This window comes from Hyla sarda, chromosome 2 (genome assembly GCF_029499605.1).
Source record: "Hyla sarda isolate aHylSar1 chromosome 2, aHylSar1.hap1, whole genome shotgun sequence".
NCBI lineage: Eukaryota > Metazoa > Chordata > Amphibia > Anura > Hylidae > Hyla > Hyla sarda.
Window position 1 is genome coordinate 191792287 of NC_079190.1, and position 22863 is coordinate 191815149.

The 22863-nt window shown below is 42.6% G+C and overlaps 1 protein-coding gene across 2 annotated transcripts in view; it reads right to left on the reverse strand.

Moving 5' to 3' along the window:
- Positions 1–845: 845 nt before the first annotated feature.
- Positions 846–22863, reverse strand: part of CCDC138 (coiled-coil domain containing 138) — a 43764-nt gene continuing 21746 nt past the window's right edge. For both annotated transcript variants that reach the window (XM_056556022.1, XM_056556024.1), the window contains 6 exons: positions 21359–21499; positions 19037–19153; positions 18705–18882; positions 15833–16009; positions 5979–6117; positions 846–1388 (listed from right to left, as the gene is read on the reverse strand). In XM_056556022.1, coding sequence (XP_056411997.1) covers positions 1217–1388; positions 5979–6117; positions 15833–16009; positions 18705–18882; positions 19037–19153; positions 21359–21499 — 924 coding nt within the window. In that variant the 3' untranslated portion in view covers positions 846–1216. The remainder of the gene's footprint in view (positions 1389–5978; positions 6118–15832; positions 16010–18704; positions 18883–19036; positions 19154–21358; positions 21500–22863) is intronic.

Here is a 22863-nt window from a genome sequence, read left to right on the forward strand (position 1 = left end):
TGGGGAAAATGGGACAATTTACATTTTTATTGGGCGAGGGGATTTTTCAAATTTTTTTTTAACTTTTTTTACACTTAAATAGTCCCCATAGGGGACTATTTATAGCAACCATTCAATTGCTAATACTGTTCAGTGCTATGCATAGGGTATAGCACTGATCAGTGTTATCGGTCATCTTCTGCTCTGGTCTGCTCGATCTCAAACCAGAGCAGAAGACCCATGGAAGGCAGCGGAGGCAGGTGAGGGGACCTCCGTCTGCTGTTCTAGATGATCGGATCTTTGTATTGATCACGGCATCTGAGGGGTTAATGGTGGACATTCGTGCGATCGCGGATGTCTGCCATTACCGGCGGGTCCTTGCCTCGCGGTTATGTATAGGACGTAACTGTACGTCCTGGTGCGTTAAGTACCACCTCACCAGGACGTACATTTAAATTTCGAAATAATAATGGTCAGTTTATTAGTCATGAGCTGATGTTTTTTCAAGTTCTAAAGTATTATTGACTAATTGGTTTCCAGGGGTTATGAAACGCTATTGTGATTAAATACCAACTTATAGCTAAGTTATTAATAAACAGCTCTAAACAGAAATCAGTCTGCTTCCCCCTCTGGCAGCTAATAAAATAGTCCCTTCTTACTCTTCCTGCAGGAGTCAAGGCTAAAGCTTTTTCCTTTGGTTGCTCTGTGGTGAATAGAGGATCACTATGCAGATACATTGCAGGGGGGGGCAACAGTTCTCCGCTCAAAAGGTGGTGATATACACTTAACAATCCAGGTAGTGTCATCTACTCCAAAATACAATGTTTTATAGTCTCTATGGACAAAATATCTCATAGGCAAGTTGATAAAATATGTGTAAATAGACCAAATTTTTTTATTTTTAAATAACAATACAAAACTACAAACATTAATAGTAATCACTTAACTGTACACAATTTTGCATATTAACATAAAGCATTACAATGCAATAAGTGACTAAAACATATAATGGGGTCTTTGAGCCATTACAAGATATATCAAAGTAAAAACAATTCTACGTACACAGCATTACTGCAAGGATGACAAAGTATTTTTGTATACTGAGAACATACTGCTGTAAGTAAGCTTTACACAATCAATACTGCAATCACACAATCGTTCACATTACTATGATATACACATCCTGCAAACCTGGAAAGATTACCATCAAGGGCAAAAACTCATACTTCACCATTACTCAATGCCCAATGCTGGCTGTGGGTGATACAGCTTTTGTCTTTGCAAAACCTAAGTGGAAGAGGATGGAGTTTAAGTTAATGATAAGGAAGGCGTGATCTGCGTTTGCCGTTCTTTGCAACTCTTGAATCACTTGAGGAATGCTGAAGATTTCAAACAGCTTCTTATTACTCCTGGGAAACATAAAGAAAAATATATTAAATATGATCATGTTATATTGGGCCGAATACAACAAAGTTACAAAGCAGATGGAGGGTTATGATCTGCTTCTTTCAAAAGGTAAGCAGCAGCCTTCAATCACATAAGTAGTAATAAGAAGAAGAAATCATTTTTTATCTTTTTTTTTCCATGATCCTTTATATATATAAAACTCAACGTGTGTGTGTGTGTGTGTGTGTGTGTGTGTGTGTGTGTGTGTGTGTGTGTGTATGTATCTATGTTCCACAAAAACTTTCAAACGGCTAAAGATATTAACATGAAACTTGGCACACATGTTACTTATATGTCAACAACAAACATAGGATAGGTGATTTAACCCTTACTCACCCCCATTTGCCAGGGGCGGGGCTTATGTTTAAAGTCCCATGCAAGTCTATGAGAAATATATGTTACTGCATAACTTCCAAATGGCTGGAGATATTTCGATAATACTTAGTCACATGTTACTTATATTTCCACTTAAAATATAGGATAGTTAATTTAACCCTTAACTACCCCCATTTGTGAGGGTCAGGGTTTTTGTTTAAAGTCCCATGCAAATCAATGGGAAATGTATGTTCCCATATAATTTCCGTATGGCTGGAGCTATTTCAATACCTGGTACACATATTACGGGTCGGGATATGAGGACGGGATGGGAGGTCGAGATAGGAGGTCGAGATAGGAGGTCGGGATAGGAGGTCGGGATAGGAGGTCAAGATAGGAGGTCGAGATAGGAGGACGGGATAGGAGGACGGGATAGGAGGATGGGATAGGAGAACGGGATAGGAGAACGGGATAGGAGGACGGGATAGGATGTTGAGATAGGACGGGATAGGAGGTCAGGATAGGAGGACGAGATAGGAGGTCGGGATAGGAGGTCGGGACAGGAGGTCGGGACAGGAGGTCGGGACAGGAGGTCGGGACAGGAGGACGGGATAGGAGGTCTGGATATGGGGTTGGGATATGACAACAATATATGAGGACTGCATATGAAGTCAAAAGCTTCCTCCTTTGTTTATTTTCCTCCCCAACAAGGATTAGGAAGGAAAAACCGGGCAATGCCGGGTACTCAGCTAGTATATATATATATATATATATATATATATATATATATATATAAAAAACTCAACGTGTGTGTATGTATGTATGTGTGTATGTTCCACAAAAACTTCCAAACTGCTAAAGATATTAACATGAAACTTGGCACACATGTTACTTATATGTCAACAACAAACTAGGTGATTTAACCCTTACCCACCCCCATTTTCCAGGGGCGAAGTTTATGTTTAAAGTCCTATACAAGTCTATGGGAAATATATGTTACTGCATAACTTCCAAACGGCTTGAGATATTTCGATAATACTTGGTCACATGTTTTTTATATGTCCGCTTAAAATATAGGATAGTTAATTTAACCCTTAACTACCCACATTTGTGAGGGTCGGGGTTTTTGTTTAAAGTCTCATGCAAATCAATTTTGAAATGTATGTTCTCACATAACTTCTGTACGGCTGGAGATATTTCAATACCAGGTACACATATTACGGGTCGGGATATGAGGACGGGATGAGAGGTCGAGATAGGAGGTCGAGATAGGAGGTCAAGATAGGAGGTCAAGATAGGAGGACGGGATGGTCGGGATAGGAGGTCGAGTTAGGAGGTCGGGATATGAGATGGAGATAGGAGGACGGGATAAGAGGTCGAGATAGGAGGTCGGGATAGGAGGTCGGGATAGGAGGACGGGATAGGGGGACGGGATAGGAGGACGGGATAGGAGGACGGGATAGGAGGTCGGGATAGGAGGTCGGGATAGGAGGTCGAGATAGGAGGTCGAGATAGGAGGTCGAGATAGGAGGTCGAGATAGGAGGACCGGATAGGAGGACCGGATAGGAGGACGGGATAAGAGGTCGGGATAAGAGGTCAGGATAGGAGGTCAGGATAGGAGGTCAGGATAGGAGGTCGAGATAGGAGGACGGGATAGGGGGTTGAGATAGGAGGTCAGGATAGGAGGTCGAGATAGGAGGTCGAGATAGGAGGTCGAGATAGGAGGTCAAGATAGGAGGACGGGATAAGAGGTCGGGATAAGAGGTAAGGATAAGAGGTCAGGATAGGAGGTCAGAATAGGAGGTCGGGATAAGAGGTGGAGATAGGAGGACGGGATAGGAGGTTGGGATAAGAGTTCGGGATAGGAGGTCGGGATATGAGGATGAGATGTGAGGATGGGATATGAGGTTGGGATATGATGACGGGATAGGAGGTCGGGATATGAGGACAGGATATGGGGTTGGGATATGACAACAATATATGAGGATGGGATATGGAGTCAAAAGCTTCCTCCTTTGTTTATTTTCCTCCCCAACAAGGATTAGGAAGGAAAAACCGTGCAACGCCGGGTACTCAGCTAGTATTATTTTTATATTAGTTGAGCGCCATCCATATAATGATAAAAAAGGCAGAGAGGATATTAAAGTAGTTGTAAGAATTTTTATTTATTAAATAATAAAGTAGAGGCTGTTGTATATGCCCTTGGTTTTCCTGTTTTATTTGATTTTGTGGCATGCATGTATTGGCTGCCATAGGGCTGGGTGGTATGGCCAAATATGTGTATCGCAGTATTTTTGCAACTTATGGCGGTTCCACGGTATATAACGGTATTCCCCCCCCCAAAACATTTTTTTATTACTAGCCCAGCGCTGCGCTGTCCCCATCAGGGTACTACTCACGTCACCCGCAAGTGCAGCTCTCCTCGTCCTCCTGTTTGTTGCGGCCGCCGGCGCTGACACTCTATAGCTGTATCCCTATGCCCGGGCTGCAAAAGGTAAACAAAATAAACTTTAATGCATGTTCCTACGTCGGCCTTACGCTCTTCCTGGGGACGTCAATGTCGGACAGTCGTCAGCCTATCACCAGCCGCAGCGATGTTCCGCCTCGGCCGATGATAGGCTGAGCGCACTGTCATGTAAGAAGCTGGCTTCTTAGATGACAGTGGGCTCAACCTATCACCGGCCGAGGCGGAACATCGCTGCGGCCGGTGACAGGCTGACGGCTTTCCGACGTTCCATTCCCTTGGAAGCTGGTCCGGACCGATGGGGAAGGTGAGTTAAAGTTTATTTTGTTTACCTTTTGCAGCCCGGGCATAGGGATACAGTATAGAGCAGTGGTCTTCAACCTGCGGACCTCCAGATGTTGTAAAACTACAACTCCCAGCATGCCCGGAGAGCCAGCGGCTGTCCGGGCATGCTGGGAGTTGTAGTTTTGCAACATCTGGAGGTCCGCAGGTTGAAGACCACTGAGATTGACAGGCGGTGATGATGAAGGGGGGGGGATAATGACGGGGGTCTGGATGATGATGGGGGTCTGAATGATGACATGGGGGGGGATGATGTATTTCCCATCCTAGGCTTATAGTCGAGTCAATAACTTTTCCTGGGTCCCGGGCATGCTGGGAGTTGTAGTTTTGCAATATCTGGAGGTTGAAGACCACTGGTATAGAGTGTCAGCGCTGGCGGCCGCTACAAACAGGAGGACGAGGAGGGCAGCGCTTGTGGGTGATATGTGTGAGTATTTACCCCGATGGGGACAGCGCAGAGCTGGGCTAATAATTAATTGGGGGGGACACACAGAACAGCGCTCGCGGGTCACATATGATTAGTTCCCCAATGTGGGCGACAGCGCAGCGCTGGGCTGACAATTCATTCATTCCCGAAGGGGAGGGGCCAAAACGGTATTGCGGTATGGGTTAAAATTGATATCGTGCAGCACAAAAATGTTGGTATTCGGTATGAACCGGTATACCGCCCAGCCCTAGGCTGCCATGCTGATTCCTATACCTCTCTAGTTTTCCACTGCTGTCTACACATCTTATGAAGCCTCTGGGTTTGCAAACAGTAGGATAAGAGTCTAAACACTGCATTTGCTTTAAGTCATGTCTTTCCATTCACTCAAAAATGTACTTAAATAAAGGTCCCATCTTCCTTTAGGAACTTCAGTACATGAACATAAAATAAGTGATATTAAACTAAGATCATGTTAATGGTTATATATTATAATATTGTTAGTATATGCCATAATATCATAAAAAGGGCTGTAATGTCTGGAATGCCATCCAACGGCTCAGGTCCCTTTGTTATTTCGCATGCAATATAGCCATATTCAAATTTAAAGTGAAATGCAGTGAACTGCTTAAAGGGGTACTCCAATAGCCAACGTTTGGAACATTTAGTTCCGAACACCGTGTACGCGATGTAGGGGTCGACCACACCCCCTTGTGATGTCAGGCCATGCCCCTCAATGCAAGTCTATGGGAAGGGCGTAGTGGCCGACCCCTGCAGTGCGCACACAGCGTTCGGAACTAAATGTTCCGAATGTTGGCTATTGAAGTACCCCTTTAACTACTGCACTAACCTCTTTATTCCGAAGATAGGTGGGATCCCAATAGTCAGACCACCCCCAACGATCAGGAAGTGATTTCATATCCTCGCGGGGTACCTTCACTTTCTATGGCAGGACCCCCTTACCAAATACGTAACATTCATCAGGCAGGCCTTTTATGGAGACTTACCTGACTTTGGAGAGTTTCTGCAAAACAATGCTTAATTTTTCCAGTATTTGCACATCAATTCTAGAATCTTTAAGCAAGGCAGCACAAGTACAAAAAAATGATTCAGTGCTGCATGACTCAAGAAATGGCTGCAAAAATCCTGCAATACACAAAAGAAGCCCTATAAAATAATGTATATTTAAAAGGCAGAATGACATCCTGTAGCCCACAGGTATAGTACAAAAAGTTGTGTCCTTTCAGACAATGTCTATTTTCCAAAGACAATCTCTGAATATGATGTTGAGCATGTGCACTCAACTTCTTTGGTTGACCATAGAGAGGCCTGTTCTGACTGGGACCTGTTCTGTAAAACTGCTGTATGGTCTTGCCCATCGTGCTTCAGCTCAGTTTCAGGGTCGTCGAACTCTAATAGCCTAGACCATCTTTATGTAATGCAACAATTCTTTTTTTTAGAGAGTTCTTTGCCATGAGATACCATGTTGAACTTTCAGTAACCAGTAATAAGAGAGTGTGAGAGTGATAACAACAAAGACACATTCTCCTCCTTCATACCTGAGACACATAACACTGGAGTAGGAAGACTGCTGATATGGCCCAATGTGGAAATTTCCTCATAGGGATGTACTCACTTTTGTTGTCATGGTATTCACAATAATGGCTGTGTGACAAGTTATTTTGAGGGGACACAACATTAACCCCTTAAGGACTCAGGATTTTTCAGTTTTTGCACTTTCGTTTTTTCCTCCTTACCTTTTAAAAATCATAACCCTTTCAATTTTCCACCTAAAAATCCATATTATGGCTTATTTTTTGCGTCGCCAATTCTACTTTGCAGTGACATTAGTCATTTTACCCAAAAATGCACGGCGAAACGGAAAAAAAAATCATTGTGCAACAAAATCGAAGATAAAACGCCATTTTGTAACTTTTGGTGGCTTCCGTTTCTACGCAGTGCATATTTCGGTAAAAATTACACCTTATCATTATTCTGTAGGTCCATACGGTTAAAATGATACCCTACTTATATAGGTTTGATTTTGTCACACTTCTGGAAAAAATCATAACTACATGCAGGAAAATTTATACGTTTAAAAATGTCATCTTCTGACCCCTATAACTATTTTATTTTTCCACGTACAGGGCGGTATGAGGACTCATTTTTTGCGCCGTGATCTGAAGTTTTTATCTGTATGATTTTTGTTTTGATCGGACTTTTTGATCACTTTTTATTCATTTTTTAATGGTATAAAAAGTGACCAAAAATGCACTTTTTTTTTAGTTTGGAATTTTTTTGCGTGTACGTCATTGACCGTGCGGTTTAATTAATGATATATTTTTATAGTTCGGAGATTTACGCACGCGGCGATACCACATATGTTTATTTATTTAATTTTTTACACTGTTTTATTTTTTTTATGGGAAAAGGGGGGTGATTCAAACTTTTATTAGGGAAGGGGTTAAATGACCTTTATTAAACTTTTTTTTGCAGTGTTATAGGTCCCATAGGGACCTATAACACTGCACACACTGATCTCTCATCCTGATCACAGGCGTGTATTAACACGCCTGTGATCAGTGTTATCGGCGCTTGACTGCTCCTGCCTGGATCTCAGGCACGGAGCAGTCATTCGCCGATAGGACACCGAGGAGGCAGGTAAGGGCCCTCCCGGTGTCCTGTAAGCTGTTCGGGACGCCGCAATTTCACTGCGGCGGTCCCGAACAGCCCGACTGAGCAGCCGGGTCACTTTCACTACACTTTAGAAGTGGCGGTCAGCTTTGACCGCCGCTTCTAAAGGGTTAATACCACACATCGCCGCGATCGGTGATGTGTGGTGTTAGCCGCGGGTCCCGGCCGTTGATGAGCGCCGGGACCGACGCGATATGATGCGGGATCACAGCGCGATCCCGCTACATATCGCGGGAGCCGGCGCAGGACGTAAATATACGTCCTGCGTTGTTAAGGGGTTAAAGGGGTAATCTGGTTTGCTATGGGGATTTTCTCCATCTCTGGACAGTCCCTGATATGGGCATCAGGTGTCAGCAGAAAGCACTGTGGACAAGACAAAAAAGAAATTCAAAAAGAAAAGAATTTCTTCTGTAGCATACAGATGCTAATAAGTACTGGAAGGGAAAATATTTTTAATAGAAGTAATTTACAAATCTGTTAAACTTTCTGGCACCAGTTGATTTAAAAATATATATATATTCCACCGGAGTACCCCTTTAAGAACTGTTAAACAGGTTGCACACTCACACTCATTACTTTAGTATTATCACATGAAAAGCTAAAATATTTACAAAAATGTGAGGAGTGGACTCCTTATGTGAGATACTGTATTTACATCAGGATCTGAGTAAAATAGGGAAGTGATTTTTTTTAATTCCTTTACCTCATTGTTTCCAACTACTGTTAAAGGCACAAAATGCTCCAAATTCTTGTGTGTGCAGTTATTAAATATGTCATGCTCCAGATTGGAGTACAATAAACTAAAGGATGCAAATGCATTGCTAAATTTATAGTGTGGATAAACAGCTACTAGACATTTCTATTGTAGCACATACTGGGGAAAGCAACAAAAATTGACTTGAGAAATCCAACATTACCTACCAAGGCTCGGGGAACAAAACATCAATGTGGTTCACCAGCATCCACAGATTATAGATTGTTGCTATATGAATAGCACAGGATAAGCTGACAAAAATAATGTCACTAAGGCTGCTTTCACATTATAAAAATTCATCCGTTACAAACGTCCGTTAGAAAAGCCCTGTTAAACGGCTGTTAAACAATCCCATTAAAGTCTATGGGATTTTTTGATTACCCGTTATGACCCGTTATAGTCAGTCATGAATAACAGCCATTAGTGGTGACGGTAGAACGCTATGTGTCTGCCCCCCCAGTGCTTCTATATACATATACCCCTGCAGTGCTATGAATGAAAAGTATTTCTATTAGCAGCGCATAGTGCCATGCGTCCGATGCTGCTGCTAGAATGCTTTTCACATATAGCGCTGCAGTGGCATAGGTATATAGAAGCGCTGCGAGGCCAAATTATACATGCGCTGCGGGGGGGGTATATATTTAATGCGCCGGCGGGGGGTATATATTTATTAATGCGCAGGCGGGGGTCATATGTAATGTGCTGCAGCAGGGCTAGATATATAGGCTATATGTATGCCCCCCCCCCCGCAGAGCTATATATCTTGCCCCACAGTGCTTTTAATATAAATATGGCCCACTGCTACTCACAATGTTCATTTTTAAATCTCCCGTTGAGAGCCCTTAATGGCTCCTCAGTACCGGCCATTCAGGGCTCCCCGCGGGGGGATTAAAAAATTTAAGTTAAAACACACTATACATCGCAGGGTTGCGGAGCTTGCCGCCCGCTCCCCTGCTTAATAACTTCAGATCGCATCGGGTCTCAGAAGTGAAACCCGGTGTGATCAATCCTTCAGCCCCTTTACTACAACCCCCATCATGGAACAGACTCTGTTCCATGATGGGGGTTGTAGTACAAACACTAATGTAGCCTCTCCAGCTGTCTGCAGACTCCCGCAGCCAGGGAATTACTACTCCCATCATAAAAAGAAGTCTGTTCCACGACAGGAGGAGTAGTAGTCCCAGCTGTGGGAGTCTGTAGGCAGAGGTGTTCGGCCATACATGAGGGATGTTATAACGGGTCTTAATGGATGAATATTTATTAGAAAACGGACGTTTAATAACGGATGAATGCTCATAATGTGAAAGCAGCCTTAATGCCGCCATAAACAAATCCACACAATACTATTTATATGACATTAGTAAAGAGTGCTCTGCCTGCAAGACAAAAAGATTTATCTTCTTTTCTAAAGCAGACATTGTAAAATGTGATTCTTATTGGGTCAGATGGTATATCATGTCATTTTTAAGAGGAAACATTTGTTCCTTGGTCCACCAAAGAAATGAATTGGCCAGATGTGTGAACAGATCAGGAACAAATGTAGCTGTAAGACAAAAGAACTGTGCAGGGGAATATTTCTTAATGATACACTGACAATGCTTTCATAGAGAGAATAAAGAAGGTAAAGCAAGGAAAAGCAAACTCCTCATACAATCACCATCTATACTTAAAACATCTTTTATGCCCACTTTGAGTCTCCATGAGGCGATCTTTACATAAGCCCTACTATAGTTCACATCCATACGTTTTCTATATCAACATTGTTGCATATATTTCACTGGCAGCAGATCACACAAACGACAAGGAAAATAAAGTACAAAAAAAAAAGAATTCTACCAAAAACTAATGATATGCAATTACTAAAGTCCTGCTGAGATCAGTTTCCGGTAATCTTTAGCATAACCATTAATCTTACATTGATGAAAGCTATCAAGTGAGTGACGGGGGTATACAGCAAGCTGGCATTCAAGACTTCTGCCCTGTATACTTCAAAGGAATTGTGTGTCTGTTTTTAGACTAATGGGATGTTTTAATTTTTTCTTTTTTATACAAAATTAAGACTCATGGAACACAGGGCTTACTATTAAACTTTTTCCACAGACTCATGAAGTGCATTGTGCTCTGTTGTATTTTATAACCTACGTAATTGTCAAAAGCTGTTGATTAAAATAAAGATGAAGAGAGATCTCAAAAGGGATACGTCAGGTTAACAAAATACAATATGGAAGGGGACACAAAATAGGGGTCCTTGAGGAAGAAGAAAACCGAAACCAGCTAAAGGGAGCTATCCTGTATGCATACATACACATATAGTATACATTATAATGAGCTTAGAGAGGACCTTTAAAAAAAAAAAATACAGGGAGGACTACAACATATGCGTGTGTATAACAACAATGACGGAGCATACATTTAATGAATGGGTTTTTAAGAATTATTTTTCTAGGTTTGTTTAAAGTGTCATTGCCACCTAAAAAATGTTTGATCAGTCAGGGTCTAGGTGTTTAGATCCCCACCGATCATTAGAATATGCTGGGAAAACCACTTAGCTATGCATTTTTTATATTTAAAGATTTTTATTTTCAATAAAAAAAAAAAAGAACAGAATAACCAACAATTAAGTACATCAATACAAAGATGTAGAGACATACAGAGAGCATAAAATCGAGCAATTCCATTGATACACCGTACAGTTCTACTTTGCGTGCATGACGGGCAGTGCATACAGATAACCAATGTGATGGGAAAGAAAAACGATGAGGGGGAACAGTCCCCTCTGAATAACTGTATGTCAGTAAACAAGCAGTTTGCAAATATAAACAATGCGAAAATGCTATAAGAAGTAGTGAAGAACATAATCTCCACGCTCTGGAAACGTAAGGGGTAAACCACTAATATAGTAACAATAAAGCAGGGAGGAAGTCACTCCTGCCAAAAACATATTAATATATAGAAGGATCAGCATTGTAACATAATCCAGAAAATAGTACTGCAAAATAATCTAAACTGTCAAAGCAAAGATAAAAAAGTAAAAAAAAGGGGGGGAAAGAATGAGATGAAGAATGGTCAGACTAATCAGTTGTAGCGAGTAAGTAGACACAGACCAAGGGAGAAGCAGGGGCGAAAAACACACATACAGGAGACAGAAACAATAGGGCAGTCACACGAGGGTATGAAGGCAACGGGGGAGTGGGGGGGAGAACATGGCCTATTACGGATTAGCAGGAGAGATTGGGGTCAGTAAATCTTGGAAACCCGGAGAGGATTGAAACGTTAGCTACTCAAGCCAGGTCTTGGCATATCGGTCATATTCCTCCGGTGTGAGGGCAAGTAATTCCTCCATACGATGGGTGGTGGCGATCTCCTCCAACCATTCGCCAAGAGAGGGAGGTGACAAGGAGCGCCATTTACGGGGGATGACTGTACGTGCTGCCTGCAGCATATGGCATAGGAGAGATTTGTGGAATGAGATGGAAGACACGGGGAATTGAAACAAGAGGACTGCTTCAGGGGAATTAGGCACAGAGATTCCAGTGACCTCCTGAATAGTTCGGAGTACATAGGACCAAAAGAAGAGAGACGTGGGCAACCCCACCATATGTGGACATGGTGCCTACAGACCCTTCGCATCGCCAACAAGTCTCAGGTACCGAGGGGTACCAGCGATGAAGCTGTACAGGGACCCGGTACCAGCGTGACAAGATCTTATAGTTGGTTTCCGGAGCTCTGGTCGCGATTATCAATTTATGTGTAAGGTAAAAACATCTAGTCCACTGAGTGAGGGCGAGTGAGGGCGAGTGAGGTCCCCAAATCCTGCTCTCAAGCAGTGCAAAAGGGGGGCAATGAAGCAGTATGGAGGGAGAGTAACATGCGGTATAAAAAGCCAATTGCATGAGGAGGCACTGGCGGCATCAGACACAGCTTCTCAAAGGCAGTCAGTCCCCTGTGTAAATTCGCAGAATGCTTAATAGAAGCATAAAAGTGCTGGAGTTGGAGATAGAGGAAAGATTCACTACCCTGAGAAGCTGCAGCCCACCCCAGCTCCTCCGCAGACAGCAGGCCCGTGGGAGAAACAACATGTGTGAATCGCAAGGGTGTATGCCCAAAGCGGACCACTAGGGGGAAGCCCCGGTGGGAACTTGGGGTTACCAGTGATAGGTAACATTGGGCCATTCAGCTCCACCAAGGAGTCCTGAGGATTACATCTAGATAGGGCCAGAAATGTCTGTGAAGAGGTGAAGGACAGGGTGTTTGCAGAGGTGGGGGGTGCCGGTCTCAACCACGGCAAACCAGAGAGTACTGCAGCAGAAATATCTTGAGCTATCCGCACCCAAAGTTTGGATTCGGAATTATGAAGTAAGTTCAGCAGTCTGGCGTGTACAGCCGCTAGATAGTACAGACGACAGTCGGGAAGGCCCACACCCCCCAACTCTTTGGGACGGAATAGTACAGAGGATTAAAGTTCTTCTGAAATAGGAGGGTCAGATCGGAGGGTATTACAATCCCTAAATATGTGATCCCAAGGGCGGGCCAAGCAAATGGGAAGTTACTCCTTAATAAATCCACAGTTGGGGGTTGAAGGGACACATTTAGCGCTTCCGATTTAGACAGGTTGATTCTAAAGTTGGACCATTCACCAAAGCCAGACATCACAGACATCAGCGAAGGAAGAGTAACATGAGGATTGGTAACATATACCAAGAGATCATCGGCGAATGCCGAGCATTTATATTCAGTGTCGCCTATAGTTATCCCAGTGATGTCTGGACTACGGCGAATGGAGGCAAGGAAGTGTTCCATAATGAGGATGTATAACAGAGGGGACAGGGGACACCCCTGACGCGTGCCATTATGAATGGAGAAGGTTTGGGAGAGGGAGCCATTTATCCGCAGTGGGTGAGTGGTAAAGGGATAAAAAAAATTCTGTAAGAACCGGACCTATACCTATGGCGTGCAGGGTATCTTTGAGGGATGACCACGATATGCGGTCAAACGATATGCGGTCATTCCCAGGATCATGAGGGGAATGTTGTTGGTTTGTGCATGGTGCATAATGTCTAAGGTTTTAAGGGTGTTGTCGCGAGCCTCCCTCCCCGGCACAAAGCCCACCTGGTCAGGGTGTATCAGCTTCGGCAAATGAGCGTTAAGTCTATTAGCAATGAGCTTGGAAAATATCTTTAGGTCTACATTCAATAAAGAAATAGGCCTATAGTTTGAACAGAGTGTTGGGTCTTTGCCCGGTTTAGGGAGGACCGCGACATGGGCCATCGTGGATTGGGGCGGGAACAGGTCACTAAGGCCTACCCCTTCGTAAGAAGCTAATAGCAATGGAGCCAGGAGATCCCCAAATTTTTTGTAGAAACCTGTTGTAAATCTGTCAGGACCCGGGCTCTTCCCCCCAGGCAAGGATGATATAACCCCGAGGATCTGATCCAAGGAGAAAGGAGCATCCAACACCTCCGACACAGTGGGGGGCGAGTTTGGGAAGATCCGAGAGAGGGAAAGAGTCCGGTCCTGAGGCAGAACTAGGGGAGTTAAGAATATTATAAAGGTCAGTATAATATGTATGGAAGACCTGCGCAATATCGGGGGTGGTATGGACTGTAACACCTGAGCCACGATGAATACATGGAATGTGGGACCTGGCTACCCGCTCCTTCAGAGCTCTGGCTAACATACGCCCACTCTTATTGTCAAATTCGTAGAATTTACTTCGACAGAGTTGCAAGGAGCGTTTGGAGGAGCAATCGTCGTGCTTCTTGGCGAGCAAATAGGAGTTCTGCTAAGACAGGAGCTGAGAGTGCGCGTTTGTGGGCCAGTTCTAGGTCCGCTACTTTTTTTAAGAGCGTGCTTAAGTGTTTGAGCTTTTTTCTTTTTTGAGTCAGGTTCCATGTTTTATAAAGGTCCCCCTGAGAACACACTTGGTCGCTTCCCACTTCATCAGGGGGGATGTGGGGTCCAGGGCATGATCAACGATAAAGTCCGCTGTCGTCCTCGTCACGTCAGAGGTACAGACGGAATCAAGCAAGAGGGAATCAATTAAGCGCCAAGTCCACTCACCCTTGACGATGGCAGGAGTAGCGTGCAAATGACAGCGGCATGATCCGACCATAGGATATTGCCTATGGTGGAGGATACCAACCAAGGTAGAGCAGTAGGTTACGTAATCAATCCTACTGTAAGAATTGTGAGATGATGAAAAGAAACTGTAGTCCCTATCAGCAGGGTGGAGCATGCGCCAAGTGTCGCACAGCTGCAACATAGCAAAAGTTCATTTTAAGCGCTTAATAGCAGCATAGGACAATGAGGACCTGCCAGACGAGTTATCTAGTGTGGGGTCTAGTGTGAGATTAAAGTGCCCACAAAAAATTACAGTGCCTCTGAGGAGAGGGAGGACCTTATCAACCAACGCAAGGAAAAACGGGATTTGATGTATGTTTGGGGCATATACATTAAGTATAGTTAGTACGTGCCCACTCACCCGAAGGGATAAGAGAACAAGCTATGCATTTTTTTCCCGCCTCACAGAAGAAAGGGGTTCCTGGCTCATTCTGGTGATCAGTGGGTGTCTGAGCACCCTAGACTCCAACCAATCAAAACATTTCCCATGTCTCTATATTTAAAATGACCCCTTAAACAAACCCAGAATAATAATGCTTAAAATTCAATGTAATAAATGCATTCTGGGTAATTGTCAAAAGATCTTTTTAAGTGACACTTTAAAGGGGTACGCCGGCCCTAAGACATCTTATCCTTTATCCAAAGCATAAGGGGAATAAGATGTCTGACCGGGGGGTCCCACCGCTGGGGACCCCCGCAATCTTTCATTCATTGACGTCACGACTCCGCTGCTGACATCTCTGTCCATTTTAGGAACTGTCCAGAGCAGCATATGTTTGCTATGGGAATTTTCTCCTACTCTGGACAGTTCTTAAAATGGACAGAGATGTCAGCAGAGAGCACTGTGCTTGTAATGTCAGCAGAGAGCTCTGTGTTCCAAAAAGAAAAGAATTTCCTCTGTAGTATTCAGCAGCTAATACGTACTGGAAGGATTAAGATTTTTTAATAGGGAGTAATTTACAAATCTGTTTAACTTTCTGGCACCAGTTGATTTAAAAAAAATAAAAATAAAAGTTTTCCACCGGAGTACCCCTTTACCTTTTGTTAACTGAAAAAAATTAATTTGAAAAAAACGAAAACTATATAAAAAAAAAAAAACTATTAAACTAGGAAAGTGTCAGATTTTTTTCAGAAAATTGCACCAAACATAGGCTGCAGCTGAAATTGCAGATAAAACCAATTCATTTGAATAGAGCTGGATACTATTCACAACCCATTGCCAGGAGTGCGCTTGGAAACTTTTATATCAGTCTTATAAGATCCCTTTAAGTATAATCCAAAATATTTACTCACTTGTTTCCATTGAAAGCTGAAGTAAAATATCAAGGACGCTGGAAATAAGTCCCCTGTTTGAGACATGTAAAAGTTCTACAACAATGGGCACTGCATGATACTCCAAGAACAGAGTTCTTCCCTCATCACTTTTCAGGTCCATGCAAAGCGAATCCAATGCTTGGGCAAGGTAGTCCACTAGAAATATGAGCGTGATAAAAAATATAGATCAAATCATAAATAAGAACATATACTGAGTGGTGACTTTATTAGAGACATATAACTCCTGTGCAAAGCATAAAATCAAGTCAGCAACTTTTCTGTAGGTCAGTGAGAATCCACATTAGAATGACCCAGACATGGTCATCGGTGCTAAACTAGCTGGGGCCAGAATTAACAATTTGCCAACCTTGGGTGTTTTTCATGTGTAACAGTGTTGACAGTATACCGAGAGTGGTATGACAAAGAAAAGACATCCTCAAAAGCGGATCTTGGGGGGGGGGGGGGGGGGGGGGCGTAAGACACTTGACATTCCTAAGTATGGATGGGCTATAACAGAAAATGACTAGTTTGAATAAAGATAACTTATAATGAGCTTTTGCCTTCTCTGCGTGCAGTGTTACAGTACACATAATGAGTAGTACAGGGCTTCTCCATTGGCCTCACCAGTGCTTAAAGTACACACCAAAAAGACAAATTAATATTTTACCGTTCTCCTACATCCCTAAGCACAAAATGAGATATGCTTAAACGGGATCCTACTGCAATCAGGAAAATACAGTCCCGCTCGCACGATCTCCCCCGCCCTACTGCAACCAGGAAAATACAGCCATGCTCGCCACATACCCTCCTGCCCAGACAGTGGTGACTGACAATTTGACAAGCAGAAGGGGGTATGGCGAACATGACTGTAACCCCTCTGCAAAACCAGTCATTGCTGCTATCAATAACAACACAGGTGTAGAATAATCTGGCACTGCTCGGATAAGGTAAGCTAACGCAGCACTTCCCTCCACTGCTCCAGTATCCTTATATAGAAGTTTATCATGGTTAAGACACTTATATAGCACAATCCAGTAGATAAATCAAGTAGAAATGAACAATGTTGCACTCACCGGTACTGCAAACTTCTTCTTTATTACAAAACACTCACATAGCGAAGACAGAGACTAACAAACGACGGTGGGAGTGTACAGGAAAGAGGCAATCGCGATATCGTGCCTGCTGGAACTTCATCTAGCCTTGACAGACCAGACACCCACGTCGTTGTTTGTTAGTCTCTGTCCCCGCTATGTGAGCATTTTGTAGTAAAGAAGAAGTTTGCAGTACCGGTGAGTGCGACATTGTTCATTTCTACTTGATTTATCTACTGCTATAAATAAAGTTGCGAATCAACTCTCTGAAGCATAAAAAAGGCTAAGGAGGACAATGTTAGAATGCTATTTCCCGACCTTGAAGGTCCCTAGGCCTTGCACACACCGGCCTTAAGGACCTGACAGGTTCCCTTTAAAGCATACCTTTACTTAAAAAAAAATTCTTAAGGAGTTGACTGAGCAAAAGCAAACTTTGTTCCTAGGATTGAGGTTGTATAAAAATAATAAACATACTTTACTCACATTCTCCAGTCCCCCACAGGTGCCAAGCCAATATCCCCAGTCTTCAACTGGTCTCTCCTTCTTCAGGGTCATGTGCTGTTGTACAGGACCTACCTGCTTGGTGTCCCACCTTAGTCACTGGCAGGCTGAGCAGCCAGGTTCTGTGGGTCAAGACAGCACACAGCAGGGAAGAAGTGGAGACCAGCAGAGGACTAAGAGCAACGGCGTGGCAGCTGTGGGGATCAGAGGAGGTGAGTATAGCGGGGGAGATTTCTCAACACTTGTCCAGAGGAAACGTTGCTGAGTTGCCCACAGCAACCAATCCGACATCTTCCTTTATTTTTAAAATCCCTCTGAAAAATTAAAGAAGAAATCTGATTGGTTGCTATGGGCAGCTCAGCAACTTTTTCTCTGGGCAGATTTTGATAAATCTCCCCCAATATGTTTATGACTTGTATACAATCCCCAGCCCAGAAGCAAAATTTGCTTTTGATTGACAAACTTTTTATAAACAGCATCATTTTCTAAGATTAAGCCTTGAGTGGTCACAATGTAGTTTTAATCTTCACACTTCTGTTATTAAGCCCCTGAGAGTCCCCTCAATGGTACACAACTATTTACCATTTAATCTCCATTTCAGTGACCATTGTATAAGCAGCTCTGATCTGCAGCCGCTGATGACAAAATGGGGGTGAGAGAGGGGATTATACCAAAGAAGATGTTACATCACAAAAGCAGAATTAGATGGGTGATCAGAGATAAAAGGGAAGCCTTGATTTTACCTTTAAGTCATAGTGTGGACTCTCTGAACTGTGGGGACTCGAGCTGAGTCTCTCTGCCTCTTCCAATCTTTCTTCTGCACATAAACCAAGCTAAACCCAACCCTACTTCCTGTGTTTCATCTTTTTAAGTTACTTGAGACAGAACTGCAAATTCATTAGTAGTGAGACCCCTAGTTGCTAAAACTTTAGAAACATTTTTAAGGAATGAGAAAGCAAAATTAGTAAATACTACAAATTAGAGATTTTTTTGTGAGCATTTTGTTGTGTTTAACATTAGACACAGATTTATCAATCTATCTGACAGAAAAACTGGAGTGATTTGCCCATAACAACCAATCACAGCTCAGTATTTTTTTGTATTTTTACAAGCTCTAATAAAATAAGCTGTGAATGGCTGTTATGAGCAAATCACTAAGTTTTTCTCTCCACAAATTGATAAATCTGGACTCTGGGGTCTAGTTTGTTCAATAAGTGGTTATTTAACAAAAATACTGGCTTAAATGTAACAAGCTTTACCTTGTGTAACAGTTTTGAGTATGACTAGGGTCGAAACAAATCGCAGCGGAAAATTGTTGCTTTTAAAGAAGGCTACAGATCGTGGTCTTTCTTCCGTCATACTGTCTTCCACAGGGTGGTAAACTACTCCTTTAAATGTCTCCTCACCAAGGCGCCTTATGGTTGAGGTTAAAGTAGACTGTGTTCATAAAAAAAATTATAAATCAACTGTAAATGATTTGGACAATTGTTAAACAATTCCAAAACACTAATATTTGTCAGCATATACATCAAATATGAAATCATTGATAAATGGCTCATAGCAATGAAAAAAACAAACCACAATTTCCAACCTGGGTCCGGTTTTCAAGCTGCCTCAATGTCCAATATGAAAACCTCATGAAAGAAAGGTGCAGCTTGCCACTGACCATGGGCATCCACTGGAACTGCTCAACAAGAACAGGTAAGACCTATAAAAAAAGATAGCAAGATACATTTATCTAAAATGATGCACCAAAATGCAAATAGGTTAGTTTTCTGACAATGAGGACATACTGCTAAGACGTACCATTACTTGCTGATCAGTTGGAATCCTGTAGCCAGGACGCTCCACAAGCCTCTGAATAAAGGAGCAGTAGTACTGGCTGATCACTGCTGCTCCTTCACAGCAATACCACAGTAGGCTTTGTAGCAGATCCCTGAACTGTGGACATCCACTATCCAAGGTGCCTAAGGGACCCAGATACCATTGTTTTCATGCTTAGTGGGACTCCTGAAGTTATACCCACATGTGTTGGTATGTTGTGGTGTAAGCTAGCAATTTCAAAGTCCAGGCAAATGACTCCATCCCCCTAAGCACAATGGTCTAAAATAATGTTTTCAGTCCTCAAATACATTACTGAGAAAGATTGGTTTCTGAAGATCTATTTGCCTGTAGTCTCACAGTAAACCGCTGTTCTATATGTCCTAAAGAAAAACTTGAGACATGGCAAGTTTTAATCGGTGGGATTTGGTTGCCAAGACCTTCACCGATCACTAAAACAAGCAGGGGGGAGCGATCAGATGAGTGCTGTTTCTCTGCTTTCTCCTCAAATTTTTACATAAAATTTTTATTGAAAAGTATATGAGCACATCTTCTGCTTTTCCTTTGTTTTTAGCGATTGGTGGGGGTTTTCCCCACCAATAAAAACCCCTGACATGTCTTTAGGCTGTAACATTTTAAGCCTTAACAAAAAAAAAAAAAAAAAAAAAAAAAAAAAACTATTAAAAGGAGATATATCATGTGATCTCCTGTACGGGGCCCCGGCTCTCTACGGGTACGAAGCAGCGGCCAACACGCCCCCTCCATATATCACTATGGGAGAGTCGTTCTGCTATCTTCGGCTCTCCCATAGAGATATATGGAAGGGGCGTGTCAATTGCCAGTCCACACGCTTTGCTCCCAGTGAGAACCGGGGCCCCATACAGGAGATTGCGGGGGGTCAAGGCGGTTGGACCCCCCCCCCCCCGCGCGATCCGAAACGTATGCCCTAGTGGATGATGGATACGTTTTTGAGCATAAGACTTCTCCTTTAAGTACCTGGTGACATTATTTCTCTGAACAGTATTTTCACTTAGATTTTTACTCAAAATAATAATAAAAAAATATATAAAAATAAATAAAAAAAAACGGATGCAATTTTATTTATTTATTTATTTATTTTTCCTACTACAACATCAACAGTACTGACAATGTCTTGGATGTCATGTCATTAAGTATGGTTAAGGTATGGAAAGTTGTGGGTTATCTGCAGTTAGTCTAAATGTACAGGTCTTGGGTGGAGATTTAAGGGTGTATTCAAGGGTGTATTTAAGTACATGAATTAAAAGTTACACAGCTGCATTCACATTTCTGTAAGTTTTTAAGCTATATGACACAGTTCAACGTGTTTTTCACAATGTCACAAATTTCTTGGCCAGAAGGGTCACGTAAGAAGGGTAGAGAAGTCTGCATGGCCTGAAGGCACAGGGTCGTGTACACTTTTTATCATATCTACTTTTATATCCAGATGCTGAGCAAAAGCTTGCAAGACACAAACAAACAATGAGAGGAGTTTAGCTAAAGGAACCTAGAAAGGGCTTCCTCTGAGTAAAGAGAACATCCCCAACCTTCTAAATAAGTAGGGGCTCACCATGTGCCTTTCCATGCAGGATTTCTAGAATTAAATTAACTAGTAACCACTAAACTTCCTTATATTTTAAATAGACATGCTTTTTTTACAGTCTGTGTAGCATGGGAGCAGTTCTACTGCCTGTGTGCATGTATGAATGGATGAACAACCTCATAATACCTATATGACTTGCATCACGTTCGACATGTACATTCAGCTATACATTCCCATATGATGGCAAGAAAAAGCAATAATAAATTGGCAACATAAAGGTTATATAAATGTTCTTAAAGCCATAGAGTAGTGTTTCTCAACCAGGGTGCCTCCAGCTGTTGCAAAACTACAACTCCCAGCATGCCCGGACAGCTTTTGGCTGTCCGGGCATGCTGGGAGTTGTAGTTTTGCAACAGTTAGAGGCGCCCTGGTTGGGAAACACTGCCATAGAGGATATATGACTCAATTATTTAGATCGTGCTTTATTGAAGTTCTGAAAGAGTACCATACATGATGTTGTAACACACATACCTTGGCACACTTTTCCTGAAAGCAGTTTGTGGGTAATTTATCCATGGATAGTGATTTGTCTCGGCCTCCATTACCTTCTGATGAAGAAAGCCAATCCATAAGAATAGTTACGAGCTTGAATACTTGCATATTATTAAGGACCTGTGTGACAGCCAAAATGTTATCGGTTGCATCTGTGTTCTTTGCACATCAAAAGAGAAAATTAGGCAAATTTATACGGATGATGTATGTAGCTTTTGCACACGAGAATAGAAAAAGTTGAAACTTGTTTATGTACAGCGCCTTCAGTGTGAAATGTTGGCATAAGAGGTTTGTGCTGCACAAAGTGGGCAAAGTACATGATCAGTTTTTGATGAAAATAAAAAATTCTGAATTAAAGAGAAACTGACAGGCTGTTGGCTCATACTAATATACTGGGTTATAGTGCGGGTGAGCAGTATTAAAAAGAAGGTTTACTTACTTTAATAAGTATAGTTTTAGCAGAGTTATGTAGGTTTAACCTTCTCATGCTATTGCGCTGCTGTGCGCAATAGAGACGGGTAGCCGATTCACCATACTCCCCCTTGTCCCCACTCTGCCTGTCCCTCTCATGACTATGCAAATGTCACTTGACTGCTCTGCTCTCTGAGAGTAAACACTCTTTTTAATGCTGTTCACGGGCACTATAACCCGTATATTGGGTTTAGTGTGGGTGAACAGCCTGTCATTTTCCCTTTACACAAGTTTTGATAAATCTCCCCCTAAAAGTTTAGAGGAAAAGTTGACCAGTTGCCCATAGCAACCAATCAGATTGCTTCTTTTACTTTTCAGAGGTCTTTTTGAAAATGAAAGAAGCGATCTGATTGGTTGCTATGGGCAACTGGTCAACTTTTCCTCTAGACAGGTCTTGATAAATCTCCCCCTTAGAGTTTATGGGAATAAGGCCTCGTTCACATTGCCGTCGAACTCCGCTATTCAGTGTTCTGTCGGCAATCCGGCCAGAAGGACGGGAGTTTGCAAGCACTATTTTTTTCTCCACAAAAGTTCTGTAAAATTACCGGTTCATCGGCAGACCCCACGCAAGTGAATGGGGTCCGTTAGGACCCGATAGTAGCCATTTGCATCCAACCGGTTTTAGGGTCCGACCAGCTCAGAAAAAGAGCCAATCAGACCCTTAACGGGTCGGATGCAAATGGCAATCTAAACCTAGTCTAAGGAGGAAAGCAAATGTATATATATTTTTTCTGGAGGTATAATTTGGGCACACTGAAAACCTGAAATACAGATAAAGACCTGTCTGGTATTTAAGGGGTTATCCAGCATTAGAAACCTGTCTTCAGTTTGTAAGGTATTGCAGCTCAGTTCTATTGAAGTAGAGCATTTTATGCCTTCCCAACGGCTCGATAAACAGTATAATATGAGCCAGTGAATGGTTGACTAGGCTAAATGACTAGACTGTTGGGTCTAACTAGCACAACCCTGGAAGTGACTGTTGTGACTTGTCAGTGCTGCTTTCCTTTGTAAGT